This window comes from Thermobia domestica, chromosome 8, assembly GCF_964235325.1.
Source record: "Thermobia domestica chromosome 8, izTheDome1.hap1.1, whole genome shotgun sequence".
In the NCBI taxonomy this organism is placed as follows: Eukaryota; Metazoa; Arthropoda; class Insecta; order Zygentoma; family Lepismatidae; genus Thermobia; species Thermobia domestica.
Window position 1 is genome coordinate 213,852,952 of NC_137461.1, and position 22,940 is coordinate 213,875,891.

Sequence of the window (22,940 nt, forward strand, 5' to 3'; positions counted from 1 at the left end):
GATCACGGTAACTTAATCATAGATTCTCGAAGAATTGTCCACTGTAGAATCTCGGTAAACTGTCCAAGAACTGTCTGTGAACTCTCATCAAACTGTCTTCCAACTCTCTTCAAAACTGTCATCAAACTGTCCTCGAACTCTCCCAAAACCTTCTCGTCCTCCGGTTTTGTTTGGCGTTGTTCAACTACCATCGTCTGCTTTTTCGTCTGCTGCGGCACGTGTAACACCGTTTTCACATGGAGAGACAAATTCCTTCCATGTGTCAAAACTCAAAATTGCAATCCTCGACACGTTCTGATTTCCCGATTCTAAGCAATTCTCCGTACATCCGTAATCTCATGAAATTCGTGAAATCTTACAGATTCACTTTATACAATTTCTAGAATCTGGCTAATGTGAAGAAAGACACATTGTCAACATTTCCTTCCTACATTGCCAGACTCTCAACGATGACATTCTTATACACATGTGTTTACAATAAACTGCTGACACAAACATTAGCGAGATTGTGCAGCTTGCATTTACTCACATATACAACATTTAATCCCATAACCTTAATTAATGATTTCGTGACATAAACATAAAAATAAAATAAAAATATACAACTTATTTTCCTCGAAAATCGAGTCCTGCCACAATATTACTATTTAAGGAGACAATAGGGTACTTAAAGATGTCTAGTGGCTTATTTGCTTGCAAGTCTGTTATTTCATGTATGTTTTATTTTCACTCCGCAGATAAACATAGTTATGTGTGAGGGGGAGAAAAGGTGAATTTATAATTATGCCTTGATAACTTATGACTTCCAATTTTAAATCTGTGGCCGTAAAATTTCTGGTCTTAATCATCATTTCAGTCCGTAGAACGTCTTCTGAATAACGCCTTCAATCCTTAACGTCTTCTGGGAGTGCATAAGTGTTTACTTCAGATTAAGTGATGAGGAAAGATTATTAACGGATGTAAATCGTCTCGTAAATTAATTGTTTGAAACAATCCGTGCTGAGGATGACAGTAACTTTTTTTACCGAAACGTTCACGGTGGAATTGTTGGGTGTTATTTGTAAGTTAAACTTTATGATAATGAGAGTTCGTTCTCGAATATGGGGATCATTGGAAACAATATTGCGTACGTTGTTATTCGTAGAATAATTTCAGATTTGTACTTTTTACAAAGTGTTTCTACGTATAATACCGATTTCAAAATATTATAAACACATGTATTCTAATGTATAGTGTGTAAGTGTAGGGGTGCCTACAGGCAAGAAATACCAGGAATTTCAAAATTTGTCAGAAAAAGACAGGAAAATAGTTACATATAGAGACAAAGGTCAGGAAAAAATAGAAAATCTACCGTTGAATAATGATTTTTTTCTTAGAGACTCTTGACTTTAATGATGCTGAACACTTGCTTCCTACAAATAAAGCTAATGTCGGCTTGCAGCCCTAGAAGTTCCTATAAGAAGTACAGGAACTTCAGTTATGGCAATTTCGAAATGAATGCCAGACATTTTTGAGAACCACTAAGTTAAAAGAAAGAAGCCCCTTGAGGTGTAAAGTAATCAGAGGATTGTTTCCCCTGTTTCTTCTCTAATTTTAAACCAATCATAGGGTGGTTGCACTAGGTTCAAATGCGTCTTTCATTATTTGTTCAAAGCAAGAGCACCAGAGGGCCTCGCAAAAAATGCAAAACTGGAGTACTCAGTACTGTGTGACAATGCCAGAACATCCTTTTCACAAGCTTTGAAACATATCTATCAGGACAAGCAAGAAATTAGCAAATTCGACTATTTCTTTGCTTTCCTTCTTTCAAACAACAAAACATACTTATCATTGTGGAAAGTGATAAAATTGAATTTAATATATTCTCACGAAAATGTTACAGTTTGGATTGGTTTCTCAGTCAACTAGTCGGTCTGATTGAAAACGAAAGCGAACATAATAATCATAACCCGGAGGAGAGCGCATGATGCTGTTATTAATTGCTAACAAATCTATGGTATTGCCATCACACAGAAAATGCTCACATATGCCATCTCTGCTCGGAAGAAATATGAAGATTATTTAAAATATGCCAAAAGAAGGGAGATCATGAATGAAATTTTGAAAAGAAATCTGTAAGGTGAGTCAGAAATCTGAAATGGAGCAAGAAGACCTTTCGACCGATTCCATTTCAAATCGTCCAGGCAAACCACAATTGGTTCCCATCATAGTCTCAGATTTCATTTATTTTTATTATATGGGATCTACATGCAATATTATTAGACCCATACTTTTTCTTTTTGCCGAAAAAAAATTTTCCTAAGATTTACAGCCTTCCTCTCGGATTGCTCGAAAAAATGAAAAACATGTCAAATTAAAAATTTTATTTTAGAGAAACGAGTTTACTTAGTAACATAATCGCAATAGCAAGAAGAGTATAAAGTTGTATGTTTCGGTGGAGGACCAAAATTCGTTTATTGGTCCAATAGGAATCGCGCAATTCACTCGCAATGTTGCCAACTTTGGTGAAATTTTTGCTAACTTCAAACATTTATTTTTCTGTCCTCACGACCAATATCAACCATCTGCTTCTAGCATCGAAATCTACTCCATAAGGTCTAGTGAAAATGTAAAGGACTTATGTTTCTGATTATTGCATCCCACGTTATACCATGATGAAAAGCTGAAAATTTCATTAAGACGCCATGTTTGGACGCCATTTTCTCAAAAATCCCACCTTTTAAAAATCTGATTTTTCTTTCTTACAACTATTGGAGAAGTACCTAAGTATTTAATATCCGTTAACCGTTCATGTGGCTGCAGCCCCTAACATTCGCAATTAATTATTAAAATTTCGATTTTTGTACTTGAAATGTAAATATTTTCTATGGGTATTTAGGTCCTATACACAAGGCGATTTGAAAGGGAGTGTCGAAATTTTGAGAGATGAATCCTGACATCAAATCCAGTAGAAAAGTTCCTATAAACATGAGTCGAATTCCGCTTCGTTTTCGAGTTGCAGGGTTTCCAACTCGGGACCCAAAATCGGTTCGGGACAATTGAAAATTAAATATATATTTCATATTAAATCAGAAACTATGTGTTGAAGTTATGATGAAGTTCCGAAAGTTGATTTGTATCAATATGATGATTTTTACGTTAGTTCCAATTCGGTTGGCAGTGTTGCCAACTTGGTAGCACTTTTATTTGTTTCCAAATGACATTTCATGTTTTTCATTTGATATTTGGTATTCATTAATGATTGTAAACATAACATGAAACAATTTTCCCCACATCATCACAGTTTTCGAAAATTTACATGCATTTCATTAAAAGGTTTTATCTCGTGCGTTATTGATAGCTCGCAACATCAAGTGAATTTCACTTGATGTTTGCCATCATTAATAAAACCAAAATCTCGAATAAAAACTACGTCTGTGTAAGTTGTCATAATAATAATAATAATAATAATAATAATAATAATAATGAAAAGAAGAAGAAAATTTATTTTTTATTATTGCAAAACCTCTGATAACTCCACGCATCAAGTTCGAACTTGTTCAAGAAGTTCTGCTGCAACCACGAAACAGTTCATTACGTGATTCGGTGTCGTGAACATTGTCCTAGTGTTCTCTAGAACCATGAAAATTGTTTTAACTGGTAACATGACATTATAGTGCACTAGTTACAGTGTTTGTGTAAATAACAAGAAGCCCTATTACAGTAAGGACCGTATTAAATGTGTTGATTATTCTAAAAGGCATGAGAGGATTGTATACAGAAAGAATTTTTGACAGAAATTTTGTCTTGCGTTAAAATATATGTATTGCGTACAGCGCGTCTGCCAAAACGTAGTATTAAGAGAGGAGGATTATTTGTGTAAACTGTGCTTTGAATATTTACCGTGAACAACGTGAATGTATGTGAGATATTGGTGACCCGGAAAAAGGTGTAAATATGAAATTATGCACCAGCAAGATAAAGAATCTGTTCCTCTCAATGTAGATTTGAAAACCATTAACCAGACAGTTAACATGCTAAACATGAATGTGTCGCCATTAAAACGGCAGTTATCGGTGAAACCTAGACTACGATGAAGCATTCACCTCTCAAAATTTTTCATACTGCTTTTCAAATCGATTTGTGTACAGGACACAAATAGTCATCTCCCCTAATAGTACGTTTGGGCGGACACGATGTACGCAGTCCATATATTTTACCGCAAGATAATTTTTTTTTGTCCAGAATTCTTTCTGTGTACAATCTTCTTACGGCTTTTAGCATAATCAACATATTTAATACGGTCCTTACTGTAATAGGACTTCCCCATTGTTATTTACACAAACACTTTTAACTAGTGCACTACAATATCATGTTACCAGTGAAAACAATTTTCATGGTTCTAGAGAACACTGTTCACGACACCGAATCACGCAAACTATCAATAACGCACGAGATAATACCTTTTAATGAAATAAATGTAAGTTTTCGAAAACTGTGATGATGTGGGAAAATTGTGCTACATGTGATGTTTACAATCATTAATAAATACCAAATATCAAATGAAAAACATGAAATGTCATTTGGAAACAAATAAAAGTGCTACCAAGTTGGCAACACTGCCAACCGAATTGGAACTAACGTAAAAATCATCATATTGATACAAATCAACTTTCGGAACTTCATCATAACTTTAACACATAGTTTCTGATTTAATATGAAATATATATTTAATTTTCAATTGTCCCTAGTCGATTTTGGGTCCCGAGTTGGAAACCCTGTAACTCGAAAACGAAGCGGAATTCGACTCATGTTTATAGGAACTTTTCTACTGGATTTGATGTCAGGATTCATCTCTCAAAATTTCGACACTCCCTTTCAAATCGCCTTGTGTATAGGACCTAAATACCCATAGGAAATATTTACATTTCAAGTACAAAAGTCGAAATTTCAATAATTAATTGCGAATGTTAGGGGCTGCAGCCACATGAACGGTTAACGGATATTAAATACTTAGGTACTTCTCCAATAGTTGTAAAAAGGAAAAATCAGATTTTTAAAAGGTGGGGTTTTTGAGAAAATGGCGTCCAAACATGGCGCCTTAATGAAATTTTCAGCTTTTCATCATGGTATAACGTGGGATGCAATAATCAGAAACATAAGTCCTTTACATTTTCACTAGACCTTATGAAGTAGATTTCGATGCTAGAAGCAGATGGTTGATATTGCTCGTGAGGACAGAAAAATAAATGTTTGAAGTTAGCAAAAATTTCACCAAAGTTGGCAACATTGCGAGTGAATTGCGCGATTCCTATTGGACCAATAAACGAATTTTGGTCCTCTACCGAAACATACAAGTTTATACTCTTCTTGCTATTGCGATTATGTTACTAAGTACACTCGTTTCTCTAAAATAAAATTTTTAATTTGACATGTTTTTCATTTTTTCGAGCAATCCGAGAGGAGGGCAGCCATTTTGGAAGGCTGTATATCGAAGAAAATATTTTTTTCAGCAAAAAGAAAAAATATGGGCCTAATAATTTTGTATGTAGTTTCTTATTTTAAAAAATAAGCTAAATCTGAGACAGTCGTGTGGACCACCCTGGACGATTTGAAATGGAATCACTCTTTCTCAGGAAATCAAACTTTTTCAGAAGATGCAAAATTAGCGTCTCTAGACATGTTGAAACTTGTGTTTTGCATTTTGGTGTTGTTTAATTATTGCAATAGTCTAATATTCATTGCATTTATTCAAGTGTGATTACTTACTCGTTAGCATTTACTTTGGCTTGCCCCAGCATAACATATTCATGTTGCAAATGTTCAGTGCCTTTAAAACAAACAAACAAACAAAAAAAAAAAAAAAAGTTTGTGATAAAATTTGTTAGTTAGGTGAGAGTTGAATAGCTATGGAGATGTGGAGGCTGCATATAAAAATATTTTGTAAATGTACGAAATCGGATAGTCTGTAAGTCAGGATTTTTTTTTTTTTAATTCCCCTGAGGAAATTGAACTCCACAAATTTTGTGGACACTGTGATTTCTCTTTGTTTTATCAGTAAATATATGTTCAATCCATTGTTTACGTACGTAGAATATCATGATAGTGAAGTGATCTTTTCAGTGCTTTATGTGCTTTCATTTATGAGTTACATGTCAACTACTTACACATCGTTCTTTGCCAGTTAACACATTTTGCGTGTAAGCTTCTCTTCTTCCTCTCCACACAGACACACAAATGCTCCCGTATTCTTAATCTGCATATTTGAGTTGTGAGAACAATATGCAACATAGTACTTGACCGTGATTGTTTGAATAGAAAACTAACAAAAATTCAGTTTTCGCAAGGCGATTCCACTTATTAATTTTCTGCACCGAGTCTGTATGTGTTGTCCGTACCCGTTAATTTTTCTTTTGGCACTTGTGCAATGTATAATTTCTACGTATAATATGTGTAAGTAGAAATCTAATGTATGCCTTTAGCTTAATCTGTTTATTATTATTATTACCCGTGCAAGTTCATGGATAGCCTGTGCGGAAGTAAATCTTAAAAGAATACTAAAGCCAGTAAAATAAATCACTACATTTTACTTCCTATGTAAATAGAATCTGTAAGTGATTGCTGCAAACAGTAGATATACACTCACTCAAGTCATTGTTCAAAACTTCTACGCGAGATCACAACAAAATATTTAGAACACTTTTGCTTTCGTTTTTATGGTCACTATTGTCCCCTATGTAGTAAGCAACATTACCTCTATACATTGTTTCTGCCGATAAAATGTACAAACTTATTAAAATGAAATCTTCAGGAAGATATAAATGTACTATTCCAGACTGCCCAATAATCACGTATTAACATGTGTTGCTTGATTACCATAGCAGTGAATTCAGTGTAAGTTTACATCAGTAGATTTTCGACATATTAATTCTTCCATCAATACAATCTTCGCAAGTATTCAGCTAGATTACATTATCTCATCATCATAATCTCATTTCGTTTCTTTTCTTTTCTTTTTTCTTTTTTTAACTAAAGCAACATTGAAACAGAAAATTAGTTGCAAATCGTTTGTATCAAACAAAGCTCGTAACTCATGTGTTCCTAACTTTAGTATATATAGTAGTCGTCAATATTAGAAATTGTTTTTCTGTCGTTAAATATTTTGTGACATTTTTCAATGTATGAATTCTTTCTTTTTAAAATTTCATGCGTTTCAGGAGCAATTAAAAATAAAACGTGAGTGCGCCATCAACAAACATAAATCACTATTACTTGAACGTAAAGAACATTAAATTTCATTCTAGTGACTTGTCTGTTCCAGTAACAATCCAATGAACGGTATTTTCCAAATACAGTAAAGCGTCGATTATCCGAACGTCGGTCAACCGAACGACCGCTTAACCGAACAGTGTACTCGCTCGCACCTGTTACTCTCCCACCCTACCGTCCATCATCCCCCTCACTCCCAAACCAAGTTTCCCACAGTAGTCGCCGCACTGAGCCACCGCTGGCGGAACATTGCTTCTAATGGGGCCTTCATAAGGCGCTGCTGACCGGCCAAGCCGCCAGTCGCTGTGTTCCAACAATCAGCACACTTCTGTCGGTTTGGCACTGGCTGTAGAAGTAGCGGCAGTATCAAAGCTGTTCACAGCAACAGCTGCGCCAGCTTAGAGTTGAGGCGTGCCGCTCCGCGCATGGCAAATGAACATGTACAGTTCGATTATCCGAACAAACCAGTTTTCCGAACACCCATGTCCCCCAATTACTTCGGATAATCGACGCTCTACTGTATTCAAATGTTAAATCGAGTATTTTTCTTCAGTGGGCTCAGACATTATTCCAGCTTCTGTATGGTATTCCTTACATACTTTTTGTTCTTTTAATTACTGATGGTAAATTTTGCTTATACAGGTATAAAATACTGCGAACGTAGCTTAAATATAGTAATGAAAAAATGAATAACACAAACTGAAGGTACAAACCTAACGGTACCCAGTTGATAAATTATGTGTTTTCAAAATTTAGTTCCAGGACTTCGACGATTTTAGTTTCTTCGCTTGAAAATAACGTTTCTTTTTGTTTAACTCCACATGCGAACACTGCAGCTGCATTTCATGTTAACCATTTTGATTCCCATACATACACAGCTTGTGGAATTCCACACACAAATTAGAATAATAAGCCTGACCCACTCACGATAAATATTCAAGATACAGTAATTGAAGTGTTTGGGAAACACCATTCATTGGATTGTAAGTAGAATAAGCAAGTGAGTAAAATGAAATTTAAACATGAATCAGTTTACCAAATAACTTCAGAAATTGACATAGAAACACTTAAAGACGCCAATAACATTTGCTACTGGGTCATTCTACGTCAATTCAACCAAAATTTTGGGGAAATTTAACCCACTATCGCAGATATGGATGGAATTGGTAGTGTTATAAAACTTTTTATACTGATTGCAAGTATGTAAATTTTATTGCAATAGCGTTAGCGGTACAGAAATTATTGCATTTCAAAAATGAGAAGAAAATCAATTTTTAACACTTGCAACATGATACAGGGTGTCTACTGATACTGGAAATACTTGAAGGGTAAGAGGAAAAAACAAGGAATGTCCATATGTGTGCTTTATCGGGTGCTTTTTCCTATCTGTTGGTGGCCCTCGGTACTATTTGACTGTATATGCCATGCATGCGTAGATGTAGAAATGTCCATGTAAAAAGGGGCAAAAGATTTAACTAATCCTATTCTTTTTACGCGATTTTCAATATTAAAACGCCGTTTTCTCGAAAATGCAGTTTTGTGACATTCGTTCTTTTTTCCACTTACCCTTCAATTGTACTGGAATTTAATTTTGATACTGGAGATAACCAGAATTTTGATCCACATACTGGAAAAATCATGAAACTGGTACTTTGTCAACAATACTTTCTTGTAATTGTTTTAACAGTCTTAGAAACAATTTTGTATCCATTTAGATTGTAAATCTTTCCAAAGCAAGAGTTGTATAGATTTTGTAATTAGACATTTAAAGCAATGGGTGGAGCGGAAGGCTGTGGGGGGAGTTAGGAAGCCTTTTTAAAAATCTTAAAAAATCGTTGTATTTCAAAAAATCAAGGTTAACTATATTTATTAAAAATAAAATATTCAGGTGATAAAACAATTACAAACCTGAATTGTAAAGAACTTTAAAAAAAATCATTGTATTAGGTACAGGAATTTTGCTGATAGTTATCCTGAATATACCGGAAACATACTGGAATTTTGAAAATGAGACACCCTGTGATATTTTCCCGTTTTGTAAGAATACTAAAAAAAAACGTATTTCGGTTCCCATTAGTGCCAGAAGCATGGTTCTTTTTATTATTATTATTATTCAGATCATCTTGAAGTTGTTTTATCATGAAAAAGATGAAAACTTTGTGTAGAGCTGATAGAAAATTTATAGTCATTTGAAAGGAACATTTTGAAAAAAAAAAAAAAAAAAAAAAACTAGAACGCCGTTTTTTAAACTTCAAACCTTTATTTCTCAAAATCCCCATAATGAATATCAATGATTTGTGTGTGTGTGTGTGTTTTTGTTTGTTTGTTTGTTTGAAAGCTTATTACATCTAGTTTCACATGTACAAAAATTGTGATGGGCCATCCAAGCACTGAGGAAATATCCCAGTCAGTATTACTAACTGACTGCGAAATAAACTTTTTCCAGTAATTTCCGTACGATTTAACATCCCCCCCCCCAAAAAAAAAAAGAAATGGTATAAGTACTCTTCGGGGAAAAACACCTGTAAGCATTACCACTTCTCCCAAGCAACCCAGTTATCAGGGTTGCCTGTCACAGCGTTAGACGTATCTGTGTCCACACTTCGCATTATTACTTGCGATATTATAAATGTACGAAATCGTGTGGACCAAATACCCCTGATTACTGAACTACAAATTTCGTATGTATATTCGATTATATAGAACGCTGTGTGTTCGACACCGCACCGACCTGTACGTAGGGCTCAAAACCTGTATTCACTGTACTCTCATTTCCCAACAATAGCGATTTTTTTTTTCCCCTTTGAAAATGTCCATGACACTAGAAAAAATACTACATGGCTTAGCGCTCCCAATCTTTCCGAAAGTCAGAGTTAGTAAATGTATTTAAACATCTTCCAAATATTGTTTACCCCGCACAATGGCGGTCGTATCAGCTAGGCTAGTATATCTATAACAAGTAAAGTCCTATGCTGCTGTTCTCATTTAGTATATATTATTAATGTTAGAATTAAGAAAATTCTTGTATCCCAATGTAATTCCCCCCAACTAATTATGACTATTCAACATCAAAGTTACTCCATTGTTTCAGATGATATGGAATATGACGTGAAATATTTCACTGATGGGTGTGGAGCCCAATATAAAAACTGCAAAGCCTTCTTAAATCCACGCAAATGATTTCCATGGTATGGGGGCAAAATGTTTTTTTTTCTTCTTCTTCTTCTTTCTTCTACCAGCCATGGAAAGTTTCCATGCAATGGAACTAGTGAGACTTAAGCGTTTTGTGACAAAAGTAAGCCTTCAGAGATCATTGTATGATCAAATAAGTAAATACACGTGACCTTATGTTTCATTTCTGTGAAGAAAACAACATTAGCACCAAAGTTTTCTTTGTGTACAAAGAAGAAATGCGTGTTGTTCGTGCCATGCTTCAACAAAGATTTCTCAGAGCAGAATCTGTTCTGGGGACACGCACAATGCATTGTTTTGGAAAATCTGGTCCATTCAAGATTGGAGCAAAGCGTAGAAGTCTAGATGAAGAGTTTAGTCAGTGAATAGTGATGAAGGCGATGCATCAGTAAAATTCCTACATCCTCATGGTCCATCTCCCTCGTTTTGTTGGGCTGAAAATGATTCCTGTTTCGTCCGTTTACACACATCTTATGTAAAGTAGATATAACAACTGCTACTGGCAGAATATACCAGTTATCTCCAAAATCTCTAAAAGTAGTTACTCCAACGTGGAAAACGTTTACAAAAAGCACTAGATGCTAATATCCAATTACAGCAAACCGAAGATTTATTTTTATGAGCCATAACATGTAGGCTTATAATACTGTCAGGCTTATTATATTTGCTTCTTTGGTAGTTAATTCTGATTTACATTAACAAATGGTAATGCCCATTTATTATTCAGACTATTGTATTTTTCCCCTTAATTATACATTTTTGAAACTCTCTATTTCTCCTCAGTGCTTGGATGGCTCGTCACAAGTTTTGTATATGTGAAACTAGATGCAATAAGCTTTCAAACAAAAAATATATATATGTACACCAAAAAAAAAAAAAAATCATTGACATCCATGATGAGGATTTTGAGAAATAAAGGTTTTAAAGTTTGCAAAATGACATTCTAGCTTTTTTCTCAAAATGTTACCTTTCAAAGGACTTTATAAATTTTCTATCAGCTCTACAGAAAGTTTTCATTTTTGTTTCATGATAAACAACTTCAAGATAATCTGAATAATAAAAAAGAAGAACCATGTTTCTGGCACTAATGAAAACCGAAATATGACTTGACTTGTGTGTGTATGTGTTCTTACAAGACGTGGAAATATGTCGCGACCGTTAAAAATGATTTTTTATTTTTTTTTATTTTTGAAATGCAATAACTTCTAAAACGCTGATGTTATTGCAATAAAATTTACACACTTGCAATCAGCATAAAACGTTTTATAACACTACCGAATTTCATCCAAATCTGAGTGGATAAAATCGGGTTAAAAGCCTTGGTTGAACTGACATGAAATGACCCTACTTTGTCTGTTATTCTGCAGCATTTAAAGGGAGACTAACCGAGCCAGTACCATTTTAACAAGACCAACCTGTTGGGAGCTCATGTAACTCCCACGTTAAGTTGTAGGTCCAGGACTCATATAGGCACGATGCATAAATGAACTCAAAACTCTTGCTTAACCAAGCAAGTAACAGACTTTGCGTGCGAATTAGAAACGGAGCAACTGATTAACTAGTCATGGAGCAAAACATGTGATAACTGGTACAAGATTTTTTTGTGATTTACAAAGAATTCTGAAGTGAATCAATAAAACCGTGTTTATCATAGATTTTAATAAGATTGTTGGATGTGCAACACCTCACTTCAGTCATTTTTGCGGTGATCTGTTATTTGGCTTTCTGACTTGTATAGATTTCTTGCAAGATACATTTCTCGCTATTTCTGTAATTTACCATTAAATATGGTAACAACAGCATATGGTTAAGGTTTCCATTTTTATTGAAATTCTATAATAAAGAATTAACCAGCATGTTCAGTATTGACCTTATCGTTATTAATTATGTATTCCAACACATCAGTTGTTGATGCATGATACTCGTTGTCACAAATTTTCGTTGTTATAAGTATCCGTTTCGTATAGTTTCTACCCTGTTATTTTCAATCTTGGTAATTCATTGATTTTATTATAAACACATTACCATTCAAATATTCGAAGTGTATATGTATACCTGTATATTAATCTTACTAATCTTTTACTAATAGAATGGGTGAAATACATTTTACGAAATGAGAGTAGTACTAACCTATTTGTATTCCTGGTAGGCTGTAGTAGTTTCCTATATTTGGGATACTTTAGAGAGTATCCATTTTCAAGGACCACAAGGTTAGTATACTATTTTTGTCTTACTAATTGAATTAATCATATCTCGATATTTTACAAAGTGAATATTTCGTGCTACACTTTATCAATTATTTCTTAAATAGAAGTTGTTTATTAATGTTCCATCTCAATTCTGCGGTCTTTGTAGTGAGGTGGTATAGTTTTTGTTCCTACTTATATGGGTGAGCCAATTTATTAAAACGATTCATTGGAAATCAAAATGTTTTTTGTAAAAGATATTTAGTTATTTCATTACGTTCCTAAATTGTCTCACTACATTTTTGTGTAAACTTCTGAGTTGTACGGTACATTAAAATCGTACGCAGTTAACACATACGCAGGGCTTGAAATATCCAGTGGCGAGTACATTTTTACATTTGGTGATTAAAGTCCGATCAGTCAAAAACGTGAAGTCAAGAGTAAATAGCAGATGTTACTCTTTTTTATTTATTTTTACAAGACATGCCAATAAACAAATATATTTATGTGTTTACTGTGTCACAAAGTGATTTTTGTTGACTTGTATAAACACTATGACTGCAAAATTGTCTGGCTAGTAGATTTGTTGGCTGGCGAGTACTTGCAAGCAAGTTTTTTCAAGCCCTGCACATAGGTAATGTAATTCAACAAGCCCTGCATATATGTAATGTAATTCAACAAAGATAAAGTCTGGTAAATTTTCGTTAAGACTAACAACTACTAACCTTTTTTATGTACCTTGTGAATCCTTATCGAGTAGGTAATTTCCTAGATTGATTTTGCCAACCAGTTCTGTTGCTATCAACTGCTAGACACTAATTGAAAAACGTAGGTTTCACAAGATTATTACATGTTGTTTAACTTGGTCATTAAAAAGCAGCACATATCCTTACAGAAAACTAACGTCTGTGGAACTATACCCATTGATTATCTTTCTTCTGAGTACTGTACTTTTTTATTAGTAGCTTTTCATGAAACTTCCCTTGTGCGTATGTAGTCCTCTTCATGAGCACTTTGTAATAACAGAGGAACGGTGATTCTAGATCTCATTTGTTTGATCTGTGTTTCACTCATTTTGCTAATAAACGTAATTGTTCAAAGAAAGGTGACAAAATTGAAACCGTACTTAGAAGACCTTGCTGTATTCTGATCAGCATACTTGAATTCTCTGTTGCTCTCCTACTCATGCTTTGAAATGTCTTACATAATTAGTTTTCTTCCTATCTGGCTTTTAATTTACTACATCAGACGGCTCGTGGGTGGGGGGAGGGGAAGACTGCGCAATAATTAATTTCTCTACCGTTTTGGCGGGGAATATCTCACATGGTTAAAAAAATACCAAATAAAACTGATAAAATCTGGATTGTAAACCTTAACAGTATAAAAAAAATACAACTCGGATTTGAAAATTACTTAACAGTTTTTATCTTGAAGTTTACTTAGTTTTAAATTCTCTCAGTCTAGGCATTGAAATAAGGGCACAGATTTCGAATATGCAGGTCAAAAAATAGTTATGCAGTTGTAATTCTTGAAAATATCTCGTACTTCCTAGCTTTCGACTCTGTTCGGAACTGTTGGTCAAGATTTTCATTTAAATCCAGGAATGAAATAGAAATATTTATTTTCTTTAAAAATGTAAAGCTTAAGGTAGATATAAATTGGCTATAGCTATATATTTTTATTTATAAACAAGGATTGGAAGACAATAACTAAAAGTAGATACAACATTGGCACAAAATAAATAAAGAAATAAAAATAAAGATCATTAATTTGAGCTGACAACCTCCTCTTCCTGAACAAAAAACACACAAGTTGAGCCCACCATTTCAGTGTGCTGCTTCAGCATTCGACGTGTGACTGGCATCTAAGGCAAGGTGTTCTTCCACTGATCATTCATAATGAGTCTATTCTTTCTATTTTTGTGTATTTTCATTATTTTTCCTCCTGTTTTTATCCTCCGTGAACAAGCTCTAGAGGAGACCCGAAAGCAGAGTACAGGGGATTTTCAGGGGCACAATTGTATTTAAGTAAAGTGATTTTTAAAATTCCTGAGCATGTTAGCATATTGTCTAAAGGTTCTTACATTTCCAATTTAATCAATTTTCGTGAAGCAATTAAGATTTACAAGCAGTGTTACTTTAATTATTATTTGTCAGCTCACATAGAATATCAGTTAGTGCTCATGAAGGAGAGTATGTAGATTCAGGGTTAATTACGATATTCACAAGATGATCAACATATTGTAACTCCACTGACAACGTTAGTTTTCTAAAAGGATGGACTGAGGAAGTCAATAACTTTTTACCAAAACATTCACAGTTGGATTACTCGAATTACTTGTAGGGTGAGTACTTTTCAGTGACTATTAAATATCTACTGACAGTACTTCTTCTAACGATTGGCGATCACATACACAAGATCAAAACATTGAAGACTTTCACGTAAAAAAAAAAAAAAAAAAAAAAAAAAAAAAAAAAAAAAAAAAAAAAAAAAAAAAAAAAACCCGAAACTAACTACACACGCTACGTAGGATTTGAAATATTTCATTTTATATATCACTAATGATCCATAGAAAAGTTATTTCAACTTGTAGCCTTAGACATGACCTGGGAACTTATGTTCTCCATACAGTTTGAAACCAGTGAGTTTTTTATTATTATTATTACTTATTTTCAAATGAATCTGTAGGCTCATTCATGGGTATATCCCAGTTCTTATCGATGTTGCCATCATCCAGATTTAATGTTAGGTGTTTTGCTCTGATGTAATATGAGTCGCACACATACCAAGTAGAGTTTACATGTATTTAATAATGGATAGGAATATATTCTAAGAATAAGTGGATACCCTTCCATATTGGCCCCAATTGTTATTGAGTCTTTGCGCAGAAATTTAAGTTTCATATTATCTGCAAATCTCCCAATAATACTGTAAACCGTTTTTCGAATTAGAGAAATTGTTCTGTGAATAGCATGTTTTGGGGTCCCATTGCATTTGTCAAGTGATTATTCTTTCTTGGTACGACTGAGAGGATATAGAATTAATAACAATAATAATAATACAACTAAGGCAAGATTTTATATTTTTTGCCTATCAAAATAGATGGCCATAACTTAAAAGTGTAACTTCAGACATAACTTAAAGGAGATCAAAATTAGTAGGAAAACGTTATCCCTAGTAAAATGAAATGTTTTCGAGTCATTACATTAAGGCAAAACACTCAAGGTTAAATTTGGATGATAGTAACCTCGACAAAAATTAAGATGTTGTTTTAAATAGATTCATTCAAAACCACAAATCTCAGTTACTTTAAATGGTATAATGACCACAGTTTTTCATGTTATGCCTAAAGGATACAGATTGAAGTCTATAAAGTCCATGATAGAGTGTCTGTCCAGCTGTGAATTTCATGATCGAACTTTCAAAATGTACAAAAGTTTCAAATGAATAGAAAAGAACCTATTCACAAGAAAATAAAAGTAGTTTTGAGTCGCAGAACTGTGCTTTGGGTCTACTTCAAATTTAAAAGCTGGGAGAGGGACAGGGCGTGCCTTAGGTCCTGCACCGAGCGATTTTTATTGTTCAGCTGTCAATAATGATCATTTTCATTAACTTCCCGAGCGTGAAATTGAAACGTTCTGGATCGTGCAAACCGTGAAAAAGCTGCAAATTCAATTACAATTTTAAAATTTCTGTAGTTGGACCTGAAAGCAGTCTCCGGCGTGTTGGACGTCAGTAATGTCTTCAAAATGATATCCTTTCAGATATTCCTTAAAATTTGGAACAAATAATCAGAAGGAGCCAGGTCAGACAAATAGGAGGGATGGTGGGTCAATTTAGAATCCCAGGATATTCAGTTTGGCAGCCACAACATAGGACGTGTGAATTGAACAGGTTTCGTGCAAAATGGGAATTCCTTTATACGTCTTTCTGCAGTGTTTTCGTCTTAATTGTTTCGTTCAGCTTGTATGATACTCGCCGGTGACAGTACTGTTCCAAGCTAGGTAGTCCACCGACAAAATACCATCTTTATCCTAGAAATTTTAAGCCATGATTTTCTTCCCTTATGCTTGGATGTGGAAGTTTTTTCGACTCAGAAACCCGGAATGCTCCACTGACTAATCCTCTGTCTCGGGATCATAAATATGAAGCCAGGTTTCATCTACAGTGAAGAATCGGACCAAAGAATCAACCCCAGAAGGACCCAAGCTGTTTTGGATGCTTCAGCTCATTCTTTCTGATCATTAATTAGTATTTTGGCACTCATTTTGCTGAAAGCTTGCTTATGTCCATATTCGCACCGCAGATGATCAGCCCAACACGTTTCCGTGAGATGTTCAGTATCTGAGATATTGTTTTGACCGATATTCTTCTGTCCTGAGGGATCAGTTAAGGAGGGCGTATACTGCGGGGCTCATCTTATTGCTAATTAGTAATTGCTAATATTAGTAATTGCTAATCTCGAAACAAGTTATCCAGTACTGAGGAGGGATACTGCTCCCTGCAGACATTCATAATGGTCCGACACTCCAGAATTGTGGAGCTTGCGTGGGCCTCCACCATCACTGCTTTAAATCTTCAGTAACAATAATAAGTTACATTAATCACAAGAGACCCATATTTTACCAATATATAGTAAGATACCAGGCTTTCATATGGACGTACACTAAAAGTTTTATGTGGTCAGGAGGAGGCAAACGAACTTTTCAGCTCCTTCCCCCGTAATTATAATTATTAAAACTATTTTGTTTATATAGAAGATTAAATTCTACAATTATATATATGATTAAAAAATATTTTATATTTTTTTCAGTTTTTGAGGAAGCTCCTCCTATAGAGATAAGTAAACCTGGAGAAATTAGAATGGAATTTGAGACTGAACTGAAAAAGTTTGAAGAAGAAATCAATAGGCAACGCGAAGAAGAAATGCGAGCAAGTGAAGATCTAATACGGCAGTTACAGGTAAGAGTTTTGCGTAAACTTCTTGTCGCACAGCCGGTGGAAGACTGTGACCATTCAGGCAACTTTTTAGTTGTGTTATGTGGTTAACTTCTACCTCTGCTTGAGTGGAGTTTGTCGTTCCTTTTAGTACTGAGGCTTTATGAGACGTGTACCTATAGGTTAACTGGATCCAAATCTCATGAGTTTCCATCGGGAGTTTAACCATCTCTCCTGTGTGGAGGGCAAGTACGCTAACTATATAGCAATTCAGCATATGTTTCGTTAAAATTAGGCTTCATATCGTTACTATACGTAAGATTTGCTGTGAAAGCTAAACTGCAATCATTGTCAGATTTACATTACAATTTGTGTTGTACAACACTTTTACTTTTTCTATCTTTCTGCTTAACACTTTCTTTTTGGTCTTGCTTTTTGCTCACCATTTTAGTTCGTTTCTAAGGAGTTTGGTTTCCCAAAGCCTTTATATATTACCTTGTCTGTCCCTGTGTGTGTGTCCATTACTTGATGGATGAAGGACCTCCACAACTCCTCATGTTCGGAATAACGCGTACTGGGATGTTTTGTTTCACGCTGATACGTGAAAAGAACGTGAAGTATATATCGTGACATGTGACAAAATACATCACAATACACATTACAAATGCGATGAACTGAGAAACTGGCGATTCCTAACGTCTGACTTGCTGCCGAAGCATTTCATGTTCACTGCTGTCAAGAATTATCTTTTGTCTTCTTTGAACCAACCTTAAAATTAGAGCATATCTGACAGTTCTGTTGGGAGAATATCTGCGAATTATGCTCTGTAGGGAAACCTTGGCGCAACCATTGCACAATTGTTGAAATATTCAGTTTCGGATAGACTATGTGAGACTTGCTTTACTCCAGGGTTTTTTCAGTTCGAAATCATGAATGTTAAAATGTAGCTTTTCACGCTATTGGACTGCTCTAGCTCTGAAACTATGCACTTCCCCTTACGGGTCAATATATATATTATCTTAGTTTGATTTGAGGAATCATCTCTTGCAGGTTGTCGGTATACTTCAGTAACACCCTATATATAGTCTCTTCATGTGTCCATCTTGGGGACACAAAATCTCAAAAACTAGCTACTTGATGGACTGTCGTCAATTTTGGCCAGGATATAGATGGTTAGAAACTAGGAATCGAATTTGTCGATGGACTTAATTTTTTTTTTTCAACCTAATCCCAAAATATAGATAATTCAAGATTGATTCTCCATGCATTCATATGGGGTTAATTATGAATATTACCTTTCCTTGATAAACTCCCCAGTGCTATTGAAATTAGCAGGTGATGCAATGTTCAGACTAATCTGTTCGTAGAGTACAACACTAAAATGAAACTAAATGGTTTTTTACTCAACGAATCTAAATATTTAAGTATTGTGTTTTTTCAAATATTCATTCATCTTGAACTATTACTTAAGAAATTTGGTTTATAAGAACCAAGGCACACTGCGTCATTGGTGAATAGTATGACAGGGCTACTTGTTTGTTTATTACTTTCCTACTTAATTCATATATATATATATATATATATATATATATATATATATATATATATATATATATATATATATATATATATATATATATATATTCGTCAATTTCTTCTTTAATTGCCATTTTCAAACCTTTTTTTTTTTATTCTCTGTATTAAACATGCTTTTCTCTTCTCTTCTCTTGGTCTAGTAGCTAGCGAGCGCGCCTTTGGTTCACCAGATCTCCATTTCGATTCTCCTTGGGAAAGCCGTGAAATTTGAATGCGTTACGCTGGTTGGGATTCCACCTTGAACTTTAGGTCCACGTCTCATATAGTATAGCCTTGGTGGTGAAAGGGACGCTGAACTCTAATCGAACTCAAAAGTACTTTCCTCTTAATTCATTGTTCTTTCGCTTTTCTCACTTCTATCCTACCTCCCCTCTTCTTTGTTTCATCTTCCTTCAGTTAACTACATCCATTTACAGCCGGGTAACACTGTGATGTGACTACAAACCCATGGTTCCAACATGATGCCTACTTCAATGATTTTCACCAATTACTGGGCGAGTTGTTTTTATTTTTTATTTTTTTTTTCTAGTGTGCCCTCCATATCTGATGAAAGTTTTAGCAGAAGTACTCATATTGCACATTGTATATTTTTTAGTAGCTATGTGTGATGTTTCCCGTATTTTTCTTTTTTGTTTTTTGTTAAGTAATTCAATATAGTAGTGTGCGAAACAGGAATTACAGGTCATACCGAAGTACAGGCTACAACACAAAAATTGGAGTCATGGTGGCTCAGTGGTAGAGCGTTCACCTTTGGTGCATGGGTTCATTGGTTCGAACCCAGCTCGCGCCAAGTGAACTTTGTGATGGACAAACACCATGTGCGTGGATTTTCTTCGGGTTCTCCCGTTTCCTCCCACCTTCATTCATTTCTCATCATCACCGTCTCCTTTAGACTAGTCGGCATAACGTGGGACGTAAAACTTAAAGATTTCATTTAATTTCATTTGCTACAACACTAACGTAAGGCGTACGTAGAAACGCCACCTCTTACATACTGAAAAACTTCATCCATCTCCCATTATATAATTATTTTTTCTGTTTCCTCTCTGATGACGCATCAGCGAGGGTTTTTTCTCTCGTTTGTGTTTACATAGTTATGTTTCAACTTACATTATTATTATTATTATTATTATTATTATTATTATTATTATTATTATTATTATTATTATTATTTTGTGTGTATGTGTGTGTGTGTGGCGGGGAGAGGGAGGAGTACCGTAATTTTGTTTAATTTACCTCCACTTTATTAAAAATAGATTTGAACAACTTTAGAGTATTTTCAAACCAATGATTTCTTTAATTTTCTTTCTGTAATATCTTTCGCATGAAATGAAATTTCTGTACAATTTGCTGTATATTCTATATGATCTTACTTGTTGTAAAGTAGTGAAAACTGTATTCGAATTGATCAATTCACTTACAAGCTAATTACAAAAGTAATTTTATATCAGGAACAGCAATTTTGTACATAAAAGCAGCACAAACTATTCATATGGCTATAATATTTTCCTATAATTTTACAGGAAGAAGAGGCTGCGAAGGTAAGGGAGGAAAAGAAAACATTAGATGCCATTTCTGAAACGGACGAAAAACTTGCTAAGGATCTACAACAAAAACTTGTACAGGTAAACCACTAAATTAGGTGCTTCTTAAGATACTCACGACACATTTGATTGAAATTGATCTGTTATCCACTTTTATTGTTCGTAAATGGTATAAATATCAGGCGTAGCTGTTGCTTTAGGTGTAAAGTTGTGCAACTGCCTGCTGTTTACCTTAAAAAAAAAAAAATTAAAAATTTGAAGTATTCAAATAGAATGTAAACAAAATTATTTTGTTTTCTTCAGCGAAAATAACACTGTTGCATCTCTCATGAATTCTTTAAATAAAGTGATACGAAAATAATAAAATAAAATATAGTGGAAGGGTGGTTTACGTTTATAGTTGCGTTAGTGTTGCAGGATACCCAATAATACACTCACTGGACAAAAAATTAGTCACCCTTGTGCAGAAGGAGATATGAATCGTAAAGCCTGTACAGATGGCGCAGCAGTCGAGTCACGTGCACAACTGTGCGCGCACTGCCTCTACAAAACCATAAGGCAGCTTCAGTCAGTGAGACACGTGTTGCAAGTGGACAGTGTCCGTCAAAATGGCTAAAAGTAACGATGTAACAGAGTGGCAAAAAGGGGCAATCGTGTTTGGCCGTGCCCATGGCCATACGGGGAGGGAACTTGCTGGATTTGTTGGTGTTTCGCAGCGTACTGTTCAACGCGTGCACAAGCAGTGGTGTCATACACGTGGCCACGAAACACGGCGTCCGAATTGTGGTCGGAAGATCATGACTGAAAGGTACCGGAGAAGCGTTTCTCGGCTTGTGAATGAAAATCGGTTCCAAACCCGACAGGAATTGCTGCAGACAGTGAATGCAGGTCCATCCCAACCTGTTAGCGAAAGAACATTACGACGGGAACTGCATGCATTGAACATTTGGAGTCGGGCACCTCGCAAGGGACCATTGCTCACACAGGCACATAAAGCTGCGCGTCTTCAATGGGCCAGAAATCACCAAACGTGGACATTAGCTGACTGGCGGAAGGTAATGTGGTCTGACGAATCACGTTTTTGCTTGTATTCCAATGACGCACGTCTTCGAGTGCACCGAAGTCCACATGAAGCCTTTCATCCTGAATGTATGCAAAGTCATGTTGAAGCCAGAGGTGGATCTGTGATGTTTCGGGGGTGTTTTTCTTATCATGAATTGGGCCCACTTACTGAGGTGACCACTACAACAAACCAGCATGTGTATTTGAACATTCTGGATGAGCAAGTGTTGCCTTTCAGTCAACATCTTCATGATGAATATGCTGTGGAGACTCCTATTTTTCAAGGCGACAACAGTAACGTTCATAGGGCTGGAACAATTTGTGCGTGGTATAATGGACACTCCCGAACCCTCTTCCATCTAGATTGGCCTGTAAATCACCAGACTTGAACCTCATCGAGAATCTGTATGACATGGTGGAACAGCGGGTAAAACGCCGAAATCGGCATCTACGCAGTTTGGCAGATTTGCGCGATCAAATCCTGAACGAGTGGCTTCAATTGGATGTGACATACCTGTAAAACCTTGTGGACTTGCTTCCAAACCTAATCCAGGCGGTTATCAAAGCTAGAAGCGGTGTCACACGCTATTAATTACTGCTGTTCACGAATTCTTGAGGGGTGACTAATTTTTTGTCCGGTGAGTGTATTAAGCATGTTGCAGAGAGTTCATATTTTTCTCATTTTGTGGGTAGGCGGTTGCAGACATTTGAAAACAGATGGTATATTTCTGAAATAGTTACGAATTTCTCCACTTAGCAGCGCATGACTTTTTTTTATCCCTTTTGGTCAAGTAACAGATGAATAAGAAAAAGAGAAGAGCAAATAATTGATAAAAAATAAACACGATTTGCAGAGGGAACTGGTACACTCAATTTAATCACCAGGGTTGCTTAAAATACAACGATTCTGTTTTTAATCCTCACAAAAAGAGTTGAAGTACCATGCAGTGGTCTTAAAATGAAATGAAATATTTAGCTTAACGTCCCACGATTATGCCTCTTAGGCTAAGGGAGACGATGATCAAAGCAAGTGAATAATAATGGAGTAATTTGTGGAATGAGAAAGTGGGAGGAAACGGGAGTAATCCGAGGAAGTACTGTTCGCCCATTCGGCAGAGACCTCTAGTTGGCAGAGTGCCAAGGAGAGTCTATGTTAATGAAAGGAGAGAAGTGT

General features: G+C 35.3%; 1 protein-coding gene across 1 annotated transcript in view; it reads left to right on the top strand.

Annotated features, from left to right (window-relative positions):
- The window catches only part of LOC145693435 (E3 ubiquitin-protein ligase RNF169-like), a 144,357-nt gene that overhangs the window by 16,489 nt on the left and 104,928 nt on the right, over nucleotides 1–22,940 (top strand). Inside the window, exons 2-3 of the mRNA XM_081769429.1 lie at nucleotides 17,440–17,588; nucleotides 20,684–20,785. Coding sequence (XP_081625555.1) covers nucleotides 17,440–17,588; nucleotides 20,684–20,785 — 251 coding nt within the window. The remainder of the gene's footprint in view (nucleotides 1–17,439; nucleotides 17,589–20,683; nucleotides 20,786–22,940) is intronic.